This window comes from Lepus europaeus, chromosome 19 (genome assembly GCF_033115175.1).
Source record: "Lepus europaeus isolate LE1 chromosome 19, mLepTim1.pri, whole genome shotgun sequence".
Classification (NCBI taxonomy): Eukaryota; Metazoa; Chordata; class Mammalia; order Lagomorpha; family Leporidae; genus Lepus; species Lepus europaeus.
In genome coordinates, this window is record NC_084845.1 from 43777669 (window position 1) to 43791214 (window position 13546).

Below are 13546 nucleotides of genomic sequence, written 5' to 3' on the forward strand. Positions count from 1 at the left end.
TTGCACTGTAGTTATATAGGAAAATGTTCTTGCTCCTGGGAAATAGAGTACACTGAAGTACTTAGGAGAAAGGGCTTATGATGTCCACAACTTACTTTCAAAAATGTATATATAAACAGAAAGCGAATACTAAAGCAAATGGGACAAAACATTAACAACTGTTGAATCTGGATTCACAGAGCTTGTCTCTAAGTTTGAAACTCTAACAGAGATTTTTTTTAAAAATCTGATCACAAGAATCTGTTCTTGCCCTCTGCACTTACCTGTCTCTCGCTCACTCGAAGAGGGCCAAACACAATGCACTGGATAAGCTTAGCCACCAACATCAAAACACAGCAAGCAGTATTCACCAGAACCTGCACACATCAAAGGAAGGAAGTTTATTTCCTCACACAGAAGAACAAAAGCACCCCTAAAACTCCCCTACTAGGAAGTCAGCCGTCATTTCCAATGACTGAGACCTTCAACCAGTGCAAGGTAAGTAACAGTCAAAGGGGTACGCTTCCATACTGGTGGTGGCGGGAACGCAGGCTGGGGAGAAAAACACCAACTTACCAGTTAATCCACAGCTCCTTGTCCCAGTATGTACCCTCAGAAGCCCACTCTACCTTTTAGGCTTAACTAAACTGCAGCTACTTTCCAGGTAAATCACCTCCTACATTAAGATTCTGATAACCCTGGGGCCAGCGCTGTGGCACAGCAGGTTAAGCTGCTCCCTGTGATACCTGCCTCCCATGTGGGTGCTGGATTGAGTGCCAGCTACTCTACTCCCTGCTCATGTGCCTGGGAAAGCAGCAGAAGACAGCCAGAGTACTGAGGCCCTTGTACCCATGTAGCAGACCATACTGGAGTTCCAGGCTCCTGGCTTTGGCCTAGCCCAGCCCCAGCCATTGTGGCCATTTGGGGAGTAAACCAGAGAATGGAAGACCTCCCTCCCTCCCTCCCTCCCTCTCTCCCTCCCTCCCTCCCTCCCTCTCTCCCTCCCTCTCTTTCTTTCTCTCTTTCTCTACCTACCTACCTACCTATCTCTATCTCCTCTCTCTGTAACTCTGCCTTTCAAATAAATAAATATTTTTTTAAAATTCTGATAGTCTTGAAGAAATCATTTTAGGAACTGAAGTTATCATGACCAGTAGAATCTAGCATGCAAACATCCTCCCCTGCCAAACAATTAGGAGGTAGAGGTACAGATGGAAGTGTTGATGTCCCAAAACCAGTCCCAAGACCATGAAGAATTGCTAATTCATTTTCTGTGTGTGTGTGTATACACATATAGATAATATAATGTTTATAAATATTTAAGGTAGCATTTAAAACATCTAACACTTATATTGTATATGTTATATTTATATTATATATAAGCATGTATTGCCAAGGGACAATCTGCCAACCAGACAATAAATGTTCTCCATGCCTGGTGTCAGCAAGGTTCTGGGGAAAACAGGAAAAAGGACAAAACCACAAGCTCTGAGAAATGAAAGGAAACCCTGGAACACCCATGCAAAACCAAGACTTTCTTTAACAGTTGGTGAGAAAACTTCCTTTATTGAAGTATTTGAAAGACCAATATCCTCACACCTGAAAAATGAATCTTAATACTTACAAAAGCAGGAGAGAAAGCTGCTCCTGAGCAAGCGGTCCACATGGCATACCACGTAATATTACTGATGCAGAAATGATTCTGGAAACCGTCAGTGACTCAAAAAGGCCCAAAGGACCTTGATACACAACAGTCAAAATGACTTTTATTGAAAGCAAATGAAAACCAACTCAATGTCAAGGCTACTTCAAACTGTGATTCAGAGGAAATTGACCAATTCCTCTTCCCCAAAGCAAATAACTTTTAAAAAGAAAGTGACTAAAAAGAAGAATTGAAGAAAGCAAGCTCCCTAAGATCTCCAAGCTCCCCTTAGTGACTTATACCATCCACCCCTTCGTAGAACACACAAAGGCAGTCCTGATTCAACACAAAAAGATGAATTTGTTTACTTCTACTCTGCCTACCTAACGGGATAAGGAAATACACAATACATTTTTAAAAGGTTGAAATAAAAATAATTCTGCTGAAACAAGAAACTGTTTTGCTTCTTAAAGCTTTCAAATGACCAGGAAAAAAAACCCCAAACTAATTATCCAAAACATCCTATACACCTTATGTGAGACTCGCTTTATTCAATCAGTTCCAGATAACTGAGAATTCTAATTTTTAAGGTGATGAAATAGGTATCAAAAAGGCTCATCTTCGGTGCACTCTAAACCTGCCAATCATGTCAGCCATGTTAATGAAATGTCATAAGACAAAACCACAACCCCTCATGCCCCATCCCCCAGCCAAACAGGATATTTTAAATCAACCAAACAGCCCTTGGCTTAATTAAGACATAAGTTCTAAAGAGAATTATTCCTGTTTTTTGTATGTAGGCAAATGGATTTTTAAAATATATGCAACGCATTTAGCATTTGCCCAAGGCACCTGGGAGGTTACAAAAATGAGATCTGGACCTTGAACTCAGAGACCTTTCAGAATCTGAAAGACACAAAATCTGGCAAGTGATCCCACAGACACCCAGAGGGGTTGCTAGGCAAATAACTAAGAAATAAAATGCAGGATCACTCAACTGTACCCAAAACAGCATTTTCACAAATCATGGGTCAGAAAGAAATTGTAAATAATACATAGTTTGTTAAGTTAAATACTTTTAAACAAGCTTTTAAGTTCTAAAATAAAACATGGGAAGTTTATACCTTTACTTTTCCTACCAAAAAGTGAAAACCTCTCCTAATTCCATCACCCATAAACATTTCCTATCTTAACATAAAGATTTAGCAATTAGCATGGCTAAGGAAAAAAAAGGTTTGAGAAAATATACTGATACTAGAAAAGTTAATTTATGTAAAAACAAAGTGGTAACCTTTCCTGAACTTTCTATGAAAGCCAAAGCTACAAAGGGCTGGAAGCAACTAAAACTTACTTCAAGATTGTGAACAACGTATTTAAAAAAAAAAAAAAAAATCTCAAAACTGTTGATTACTATTGATTCTATTTGTAAAAAAATGTACTAATTTCACAAATACTGTGTCATTCCAATAACTATGCAATAACTTCCCTACGTCTGTTGACAAAGGCTTGAAAAATTGCAAATACGGAAAGAAACTCAATCTTAACCTCACTCATTTAAAAGCAAATCCAGGGGCAGGCATTTGGTACAGTAGTTAAGGTGCTGCTTGGACATCTACACCCCATATCAGAATGCATGGGTTCAAATCCCAGCTGAGTTTCCAACCCAACAAACATCCTGCTAATGTGTACCCTGGCAATCAGCAGACGATGGCTCAAGTATATGGGTCCCTGCCATATACCTGGGAAACCCAGACTGGGCTCCTGGCTCCACTTGGCCCAGATTCAGGTTGTGGGGCATCTGGGGACGAACCAGTGGGTTAGAAATCTCTCTCCCCCTCTCTCTCTCTCTCCCCTCTTCTCCCGCTCCCTCTCCCTCTCTCTCCCCTCCACCCCTTTCAAACAAGACATGATTTTTTAAACCAAAGATAAATAAAAGTAAGTCCAAAGCAGATCCCTCTCAGTATCAGTAATAGTCTTCCAAGTAAACACATTAGCCCAGACAGTTAGAGCCAAGAACTGTAGGACAAACCTCACCTTCAACAATCCTATCAAAGCTCACTTCCAGCAAGCCTGATCTAAACCACCACTGTATTCACAGAGGAAAAAGTCAAAGTACTACCTTCATTTTGGCTGCTCTATACAGCTAATTTTCCTTGTAGGTGGAAATAAAGCGTTCACCGGAGCACTGTTTATAACAGCAGAAATGAAAAACAAATGTCCATCAGGGACACTTAGTTGAATAAACTATAAAATATCTATTCAGTGGAATACAAATGAAGTCAGTAGAACCAACTCAGCAGTTTCATGGAACCTTCAAATAACTGAAAAATCAAGCTCACTTCAATTCAAGATAACTTCAAGGGGCAAGTGTGTAGCTCAGCTGTTCGATGTCTGTGTCTCGTATGAAGTCTTGATTTTGGCTACTGACTCTGGATTCCTACTAATGCATACCCTAGGAGGCAGTGGTAATGGCTCAAGTTATTGGGCTCCTGCCACGTATGTGGAACACCTGGACCAAACTGCCTGCACCTGGCCTCAGCCCCACCTTGGGGCCACTGCCTGCATGCAGGGAGTAAACCAGTGTTGGGAGTGCTCTCTCTCTCAAATAAACAAAATGTTTCTTTAAAAAAAAAAAAAAGATGAACTTCAAGATAACGGAAGTTCAAGATAACTCTAAGATCACTGAGAAACAGCAAGGTGCAGAAATCTGATTACTATGCTGTCTTGTGTGAAAAAGGAAGAGTATGTAGACATACATGTTTGTATAACATGTAGATGTGAACTGTGCCAATGATCAATCTGTGTATTTCTTAGTCTTCTACTTAACACCAGCACTAAATACAAGAAACTGGTAAAGACCATTTCCGGTGGAAGGGAGTGGGTAGCAGGGAGGAGAGAGATGTACTTCTCAATGGCTATCACTTTGGACTCTGACTTTCATATCATGAATACCCATCACCTTTTAAATGAACTTTCCTGAAGTCTGGAATCTGCTAATATGTCCAGTTCTGAAACTCCACATGATTTTTCTCACCATATGATCAATGCCTGAAGAGTCACAAACCAAAGCTTGATGGCCTAAGTCACTGTGGAGTTAGCCTGGGGTCCACACTTGGAGAATCAACCCTCCAGGGGATTGCTCACCCCTTTCTTCTCACAGTAGGACCACTTCCTCCATCTCTGGTCACCTCTGGTCCCCCCTTCACCTTCAACCTCCCTTTTACATCAGAAGAGTCCAAGGATTTTTAATTTCATTGCCCTGCTCTGCAGAAGCCGGCCACGGTTCTCCCCACGCCGGCTGAACTTCACAAGCTGTTTTCTGCACCTGAACACTCCTCACTGCTGGAGGCCCTTCCATCTGCCACGGCTGGATTCAAACATCCTTCATTCAAAGACCTTCCTTGAGGTCTTTCCTAGGCAGAATTTCTCTTTCCTCCAAACTCCATCATATTTTGCTTATGCATCTATTATCACGAAATTTTGTCTTGTTATTTGTAGCATTTTGACAGTAGGGGAAACCTATGCCCTCCAGAGTACCCAGAAGGGCCCTTTTGAAAGGTTCTGAATTGAATTTGTTAATCAAAAACCTCCTGAGGCCAGCGCCATGGCTTAACAGGCTAATCCTCCGCCTTGCGGGGCCAGCACACCGGGTTCTAGTCCCGGTCGGGGCGCCGGATTCTATCCCAGTTGCCCCTCTTCCTGGCCAGCTCTCTGCTATGGCCCGGGAAGGCAGTGGAGGATGGCCCAAGTCCTTGGGCCCTGCACCCGCATGGGAGACCAGGAGAGGCGCCTGGCTCCTGGCTTCGGATCAGCACAACGCGCCGGCCGCAGCGGCCATTGGAGGGTGAACCAACAGCAAAAAGGAAGACCTTTCTCTCTGTCTCTCCCTCACTATCCACTCTGCCTGTCCCAAAAAAAAAAAAAAAACCTCCTGAAATGCTCAGACCCATATTTTTCTAACTTGTGTTTCACAAAAAACAAGTTTTAGAGGTTGCAATATTCTAAATAAGAGCTAGCAGGACTTGCTAACTGGCAGAAGGATCAGTTTTTGTTTTGTCTTCCTTGGCCTTGGCTGTGTTTTACAAAAATTTCATCAGAATGCCTATGAGCAGGGTCCAGGAGCATCCTCGCTGACAAAAGCCGCCCACGTTTCCTCAATACTGGTATCTGTTGGGTAACACGGGGGAAGGCTGCTGAGACCCTACCTTCCACTCAGCTGCACAGGGACAGGCAATGAGCGATGGAGAGCACTCCTAGTGCACACGTGGAGGGTTGAGAAGGCAAGGAGGCACACAAGGACACGGGAAAACCCCACAGGAAAGATGGGAGAAAATCAGAATGAGGATCCACTGAGAACTGGAAATATTACCCAGAGGGAAGAAAAAGTGGCAAACCTGCATAAATTAATACCTCTAGGAAAAATAATTTCCACAGAAAAAGCAAAAGGCTTTCTGCAATGTTTTATGAAGAGATATTAACCTTGAAAGTTGAACCCTGGTATGGTAAGAAGAAACTTCTGGGGGGAAAAGTCATTAAACAATACTTGCAGTTGTTTAAATACAATGGTGGTTCCTTCTCAAAGGCTTATTTATATCGTAGAATGAACAAATATATCAAAGACTACATTACAATCTTAACAGCTGGCAAAGGCACTCTTCACATCGCTTAGCTGTTCACCTGCTAACTCAAATGCAAAACGAGGCTCAAAACTAAAGAGATGTGAGTGCTCTTCTCCCTCTGTGGTCGGTGTGGCTGAGCTTCACGCAGAACTTCACCCTTCGCTGCCTTCTATTACACTGCTTAATTCACAGCCCCCAGAGTTCACAAATCCCACTGCTTCCTGATGAAGCACAGTGGGAATAATTAGAACCAATGAGTTGCATATCATTCTACAAACTCGAAATAGTAATCTCTCCCTCGTTTCCAGCCTCCTCTTTCCCCCAAATGAGAGATCTGCAGAAGCAAACAAGACTCAAGACACCATACGAAATCCAAGCGCCCCACTAATACATCCTGGAGCAACTTTCCTCCTTACTGTGGGGTTTACAAGACGACCAAGGCGAAAGCAAAATTCTTGAGCCAAAACAACGGAACTGTTGCTCTAGCAGTCTGAAGTCATCTTTCTCGTAACCGACACCAGCACGGACACCTTGAAATGCTGCTTATCTCGCCGGGGCAGGCGAACTGGAAACCTTGCTTTAAAATGGATCCCCCCCCAAAAAAGAGAACTTCTGAGTGAGAATGAGCTGCCTGCCTCTTCACTCCCAATGTCTGCTGCCTTCGGACATCAAAGGAAACCGTCACGAATCGTCAGGTAGGAGCAGCAGGACAGGAAGCACCGTCTGTCTGGGGTTTGTTCCATCGAACAGCGCCCAAAGAGGACAAGCAAATACTAAAGGCACAAAAAGTTTTGGGGAGCGCCTCTCCCCCGACGGGGATGCCCAAGCACGCCCCGCGCTCGGCGTCTTCCTTCTGCGTCCCTGCCCTCCCGCTACCAGCACCGCCCCGCGAGCAGGGCACGGCGCTTCAACTTGCCCGCAGCGCCCAGCTCCGGCTCCCCTGGAACCTGCCCTTCCAGGCCCCCGGGTACCCCCTCAGGGCCCCTCAGAAATCCCGACCCTACCCGCCGGCGTCTCCTTCTACCCCTCCCGGACCCCAGCACCTCAGCCCTCGGCCCCCTGTCCTCTTCCCCGGGCCCGCCCCTCCGCCTCCCCAGCCCCTGTCCTCGAACCCCCAAACTCGGCCTTGCCCCGGGGAGCCCATCACCTCCACACCCGCGGGCCACCCCTCAAACCTCACCCTTCTCCTTCCGCGGAGCCCACCCCCCGGGCCCTCACACCACGGCGGCGCGGGGGCCAGGGGACCCCTTAGCGCCGTCACGCCCCCCACGAATAATGGGTGACATGGCGGCCCGCACCCCCACCCCCAGGCCGCTCCTGCCCCGCGGGCCCGGGCAGCGTCGCTCACCCACACGAAGAGGCTGTCCGAAAGCAGGTACTGGGCCACGTCGCGGGCCCGGGGCCCCTCGGGCGCCCTGGGCTGCAGCGAGGCCGTTAGCGGCTCCTGCTCGCCGGGCCCGGCCTCGGGCTGGCTGAGGGCGCGGTAGGCGCTGACGATGGTGCCGAGCAGGGCCAGGCCGCTGAGGCCCGTGTAGGTGCGGAGGCTGGGCCAGGGGAAGCGCTCGAGGAAGAGCAGCGGCATGGCGGCAGCGGCGGCGGCCTCCGGACCCCCGGCCTCCCCGCGCCGCGGCCAGGCGCCTGTGGCGGCCTCGCAAACGGCGCCCACGGGCTCTGGCGTCGCTGCTGCCGCTGCCACCGCCGGGCCGGGCCGGGCCGCTCCTGGCTGCTGGCGCCGCTCCGCCCAGCGCCGCTCCCGCTGCTGCCCCTGCCGGCGCGGAAGAGCCTCGGCGGGCTCGGGGCGGGCCGCCGCCCCCAGCGGGACGCGGGCGGGCCGGGCGCGGGGGCGCGGCCTTCGTCCCCCCACCCCCTGCCTCCGGCGCTCGCGCTGCCGCCGCGTGGGGCTAGGCCCGGGCTTCAGGCCCTGGGGACCGGCTCCCCGCGTCCTCCACCCACAGCCCCGCGGGGCCGGGCCGGCAGACGCAGAGGGAATCTGCTCCAGCCGGAGCCCTGGCCAGGCTCAGGCCCGCCACTAGTGGCGCGCAGCCCTGGCCAGGCCACAGTGCCGGGGACCGGCCACTCGCCCTGTAGTTAGCCCCGAGCACCACTGTGGGCCTAGCAGTTTAACTGGTGTCCAAATAAGGAGGTGGTGTTTAGGGTGTAAAAGATCCCCCCAAAAGAAGGAATGTTAAACAGTCTTACGTGTTTACTAGTAGCCTCCAGTAGACTCTAGAAACAACCTGACTTGGCAGGAAATAAAAATGTGCAAATGAGAATACTGACGTGGTGCAACTACTTTGGAAAAAAGTCCCCTCGCTTCTCAAAGTTAAAAATCAGAGTGGCCATTTGACCTAGCAATTCCGAGAAATGAAAACCTTGTATCCATACAAAACTCGTATACAAATAACAGCACTATATTCCCAGTAACCCAAATGTGGGAACCCGGAACCTCCATCAGACAATGAATGGATAAATGTGAGAAATCGACACAGTGGAGTATTATTCAGCGATGAAAATGAAAATTGATACAGGCTACAATATGCACAATTCTTGAAAGCATTCAAAAGCAGAGCAGTGACACTGAAGTCCAAATACTGCGATTCCATTGATAGGGATGTCCAGAATAGGAAAATGCAGACACAAAAGTAGGCTAGTAGTTGCTTCCAGATAGGAGGTGATAGCCAAAGGGTAATTTCTTTTTGAAGGGATGTAATGTTTTAAAATTATGATGGCAAGCCAACTCTGTGAATAGGCTAAAAATCAGTATACACTTTGAAGAGTGAATTCCATCTTAATATGTGACTTATATGTCATTATAGCTGCTTACTATCCCTCCAAATGTTATAAAGGAAAAAAACCTTAAGTAGTGCCCAGCCCAGAGTGGGTGCCGTTAAATCTAACGAATTCTCTAGAGGACTGAATTATGCTTTATGGTCTTTTTCATGCATGTATTCTAAAAGTCTGTTCATTAGGGAAAACATTCTCAAGGTTCCCACCCACTTTGGAATTTTTCAAACACCTTGTTCCAGGTCTCCATGAAACAAGTCCGGCCCTACAAGGGTGCAAGGGAGTTTACACCTGCTTTTTCACACACAGCCTGGACTCAGTTTGGCTTTCCATCCACAGCCATGTCACTAACATGCTAAACTTTATTGGCAAAATAAAGGAAGCTCTATTTGGGAAGGATAATAATTTCCCAGGAAGTGCTCCACTTTGCCGGTCACCACCGGAGCCACCGTCATTTTTAAACCACGCTGGCAATCCACATTCAATCCAAGCCCCAACAGTGATAGATAAGGAGTCTTCAAAAAGTTCATGGAAAGTGCAGATTATAAAAACACGATTCATGAGTTTCAAACTTTTTTGCAGCAAAATATAACATCTCTTACTTCCACGTTTCCAAACATTTTGAAGTACGCTCACATTATATACCAAAGTTGCCCTCCGCTATTAGAAAGGAGCCGTTCACACCTGCCCTTTAATGATCTTCAATGCTTAGAAGCTTGCACTTGCCAAAAATTTAACATGTGAACAAGTGAAATTAACCCTATTATATAAGGTTATTTTTATCTGCATTGTAATAGAATGTAAAGCTTTGTGCCCAAGTATTTTACTAGAATAACTAGTTTTTCTTTTGTTTTCCCCCACTCCAAGATACACTGCACATCCTTCCCCAGGACTTCTTGCGTCAGGGACCAACACATCCCATTCTACAACTTACTCTGTGGGAGGGCCCAGGGGTAGGGTGCGGGTAGGGCACACAGAAGGGACAGAAGAGAGGAATGCTGAGGTGTGCCTGGGGAAGGCTGGTTCTGCTTGGACAAGAAAAGTATCAGAGGAGTCCATGAGGAAAGCTACTCTCCACACCCCCATACCGATTGCCTTTCACTCCTGGTAATGACAGAATGAACTGCCCATTATCTTTTGGGGATGGTGACTGATTTGGTTTGATTCAAAGAAAATGTTTCATTCCAGACAAAACAATCTTAGCTACTAAGTCTAGCAGAGGGCGGGAAACCAACTCTTCAAGTTTGTAGAGGAAAAAACTAAATTAATGTATATATTCTCAAGCTTTAGCTTTTCTTTCTAATTACTTTCCATAGATTTTTGGTGCCTGTTGTAAAATATGCAGGCACTATAATTTTCAGGAAATCCTTGCAATAGTTTTATCAGATTTCATTTGACTTGTTCAGATGTAATGGTTGAAAAGGCTATGGCTGTATTACACATATATCCCCGTACTTTGGGTAAACTTCACTTAAGATACTGAAATTGCATTACATAGCACTACAGAGGCAGCAAGATGGTATGTTTAACAAAGCACTGACTTCCTTGCAAGTTTGAAACAAACAAACAAACAAAAAAAAAAACTAAAGGAATCATACTCTTTGTAGACAAGCAAAGTGAAGTCTCCAATGACATGAACACATATTTAGTGGCAACTTCTAAATCCCAGTCTTCGTGTTCCAAATCCAGTGACCCCTTCACATGGCAGAAAGCAGAATCACCTAAGAACACAGCCAACACATAATGGGGGAGCACAGGGGAATGCAGCACGGGTGGCCTAGCCCACCAGTCCCAAGTAACTGTGCCACGCTCTTCCCCAGTGGCCACTACTGACACCGAGAGAGAACCAAGGATTTCTCTTGGCACACCAACGTTAGCATCCACACTCAGGACCACCCCACAAGAGTCATTCTTGTTTAAATATTTTTATTGAAATGACAATAAAATAAAAAAGAACAGGGACCATTTTAATCAGACTTTTACTTTACAAATATAAAAATATAACCAAGACTTCTGTTTCTTTTATACATTGCCTATTTAAACTTAATACCAGAGTTCTCAATCCAAACCACAAAGGATGCTGGTACACTCACGTGAACGTAGTAGCCCAAAGTTTGTTTTCAAATACATTGACGTTTTTCTCAACATAGCAGCATATTTCTATTCTTACGATACATCCCATCACTAAAATACAAAATAACCTAAACTAGCTTAATTTAGACTTACCTAGGTTTTAGTTTTTCATAGAATAAGTTTAACATGAGCTACTATTAAGTTGTGTTTTATGGCTCAAAAGTCAAAATGCAGTAATATGTTTCTCATCACATACACAAAGGCATACTGCTTGAAATGAGTCCAGTTCAGCGCAAAAAAATGACATAAAACAAAGGGAATGAAGTAAGGGAAAGCCAAATCGTATGCTACAGAAACTGACTTGCGCTATAGTCAAATACCACTAAGCCAGGGAAGGCATTTTGTCTAGAGGTTCACACCCTGGTTGATATTCACCATCTTTGGAGCTGGCATTGAAGTATCGCAAGTAAAGGCTACACCTGCAACACCAGCATCCCATATGGGTGCGGGTACGAGTTTCAGCTGCTCCATTTCAGATCCAGCTCCCTGCTAATGCAACCTAGGATAGCAGTGGAAGATGGTCCAACTCCTAGGCCCTTGTACCCACGAAGAAGCTCCTGGCTTCAGCCTGGCACAGCCCTGACCATTGCAGGCATTCGGGGAGTGAACCAGCAAATGGAAGCTCCATCTCTCTCCCCCTCAAACCTCAACTCTGCCTTCAAATAAATAAAATAAATCTTTGAAAAAAGATACCTACATCTTACATCTAGGAGCAGCTGGGCTGTATCTCCTAATGCCAGTTTCCTACTGAAGCAGACACTGGGAGGTAGCAATGGTAAAATAAGTGGGTCCTGCCACTCACTTGAGACTTGGGTTGAGTTCTGGCTCCCAGCTTTGCACACCCCCCTCCTTCCCTGGCTTTTGCAGGCGTTTTGAGGAGTGACTCAGCAGACAGGCACTCTATTTCTTGGTGTCTGCCTCTCAAAAAAAAAAAAAAAAAAAAAAAAAGTTCACAGAAAATGGAATCAAAAACTAAAATGTTATATATATGTTATAAATGTATATAGATATATAAACACCACTAAGCTTTCTTTAGCAATGCAACATGGAAACCTACAAACTCTCTGAAGCAGCAGACTTAGCAATCAGCACACCACTGTTCCAAACACCTTTACCTAGGAAAAACGTTAAATCTAAATAAGTCAACATGGAACAGGTACTTTAGAAAGGCATTGTGGGCTGACTGCTGGCCAACTGCTAAATGTGAAGGACCTCTGCCTCTCACTTCTAACTGAACACGTAAGAGAACAGAGAGCTGATCTGGTTCCATGTTGTCCAAATACAATGCTAACTTAATGGAGCCCTTAAATATCTGAAATAACTGAATGCTAATTACAAACTAAGACAATGATAAAAGCAAAAAAGCTTTCAAATATGCTGTTAATAGTACAAGTTAACATACAGAATTATCATGCCCTTTATCTACCTTTTTTTAAAAAAAAATCACAAAGTTCTGTGTCACTTTTAGGGGAAAAAATTTTACTCTTCCCCAAAGGGCTAAGTCTATCCTAAATATGACTTCTAACAATTTAGTAAAACTCTTCAGCTTCTCTCCCAGTGCCATTTAGTTTCACATCGAATGTGCACTACTTGGGGTTATTCAGGGAAAGGCACATCTTATAGCTATAGAATGCAAAAGAGGGCTTCCATTTGTTGACAAACCTAGGACATAGCAGGCACTCAAAAATACAGGTCAGTTAATCAAGGCTTCATTTTAAAACTATTCAGCATAACTGGAATGCACAACTTAAGACTGTTAGCTCTTGAAGTGTGACAAGAATTTACCATCAAGAGCTTAGTGTGAAACACGGCCCTTGTTCTCTCTTCTAATGATGTAAGAACACAGCTGTTTTGAACCCCCCTAGTTCTATTTCCATCAAGAAATGTAAAACACAGTATTAGGATCCACTTGTAACTGACAAGACAGAGAGTTTTAAAATTTTATTAATTTCACATACCGCATTCAAAGAGATTTCTTACATCCCAAAATTAGATTTAAGGTTCGGTCAGCCTCAAAAGATTCTTCTCACCTAGGCCCCATGTATGGATGAATGACTCACGACTTATATTGGGAAGAAGTGACCATGAAAGAATTTCTAGGTCAAAGCTTAAGTTACAAAGGACATGTGTGGCCTTAAATAAGATGACTCACACACTCCTTACTGACAACACTTTATAAATCACACCAAAAAAAAGTCCTTGTCTCTCCACCCTTGCCAGGTTCCAAGAGTTAACATCTAAAAGGTGATTGCTGTAGCTTCTCCCTGGGGTAGCAGGAGCAATCAAGGAGGGTGGGCTGGTCAATTGGCCCCCATCTCAACCTTCTCCATCTGAAGGATTAACTGAAGGATTCAGGAATCAGTAAAACTACTCTAAATTAGAAATATGT

General features: G+C 45.0%; 1 protein-coding gene across 1 annotated transcript in view; it reads right to left on the bottom strand.

The window, feature by feature from the left end:
* Positions 1-7889, bottom strand: part of AMFR (autocrine motility factor receptor) — a 48053-nt gene extending 40164 nt beyond the window's left edge. Inside the window, 2 exon segments of the mRNA XM_062176579.1 lie at positions 264-356; positions 7589-7889. Coding sequence (XP_062032563.1) covers positions 264-356; positions 7589-7822 — 327 coding nt within the window. The 5' untranslated portion in view covers positions 7823-7889.
* Positions 7890-13546: the final 5657 nt, after the last annotated feature.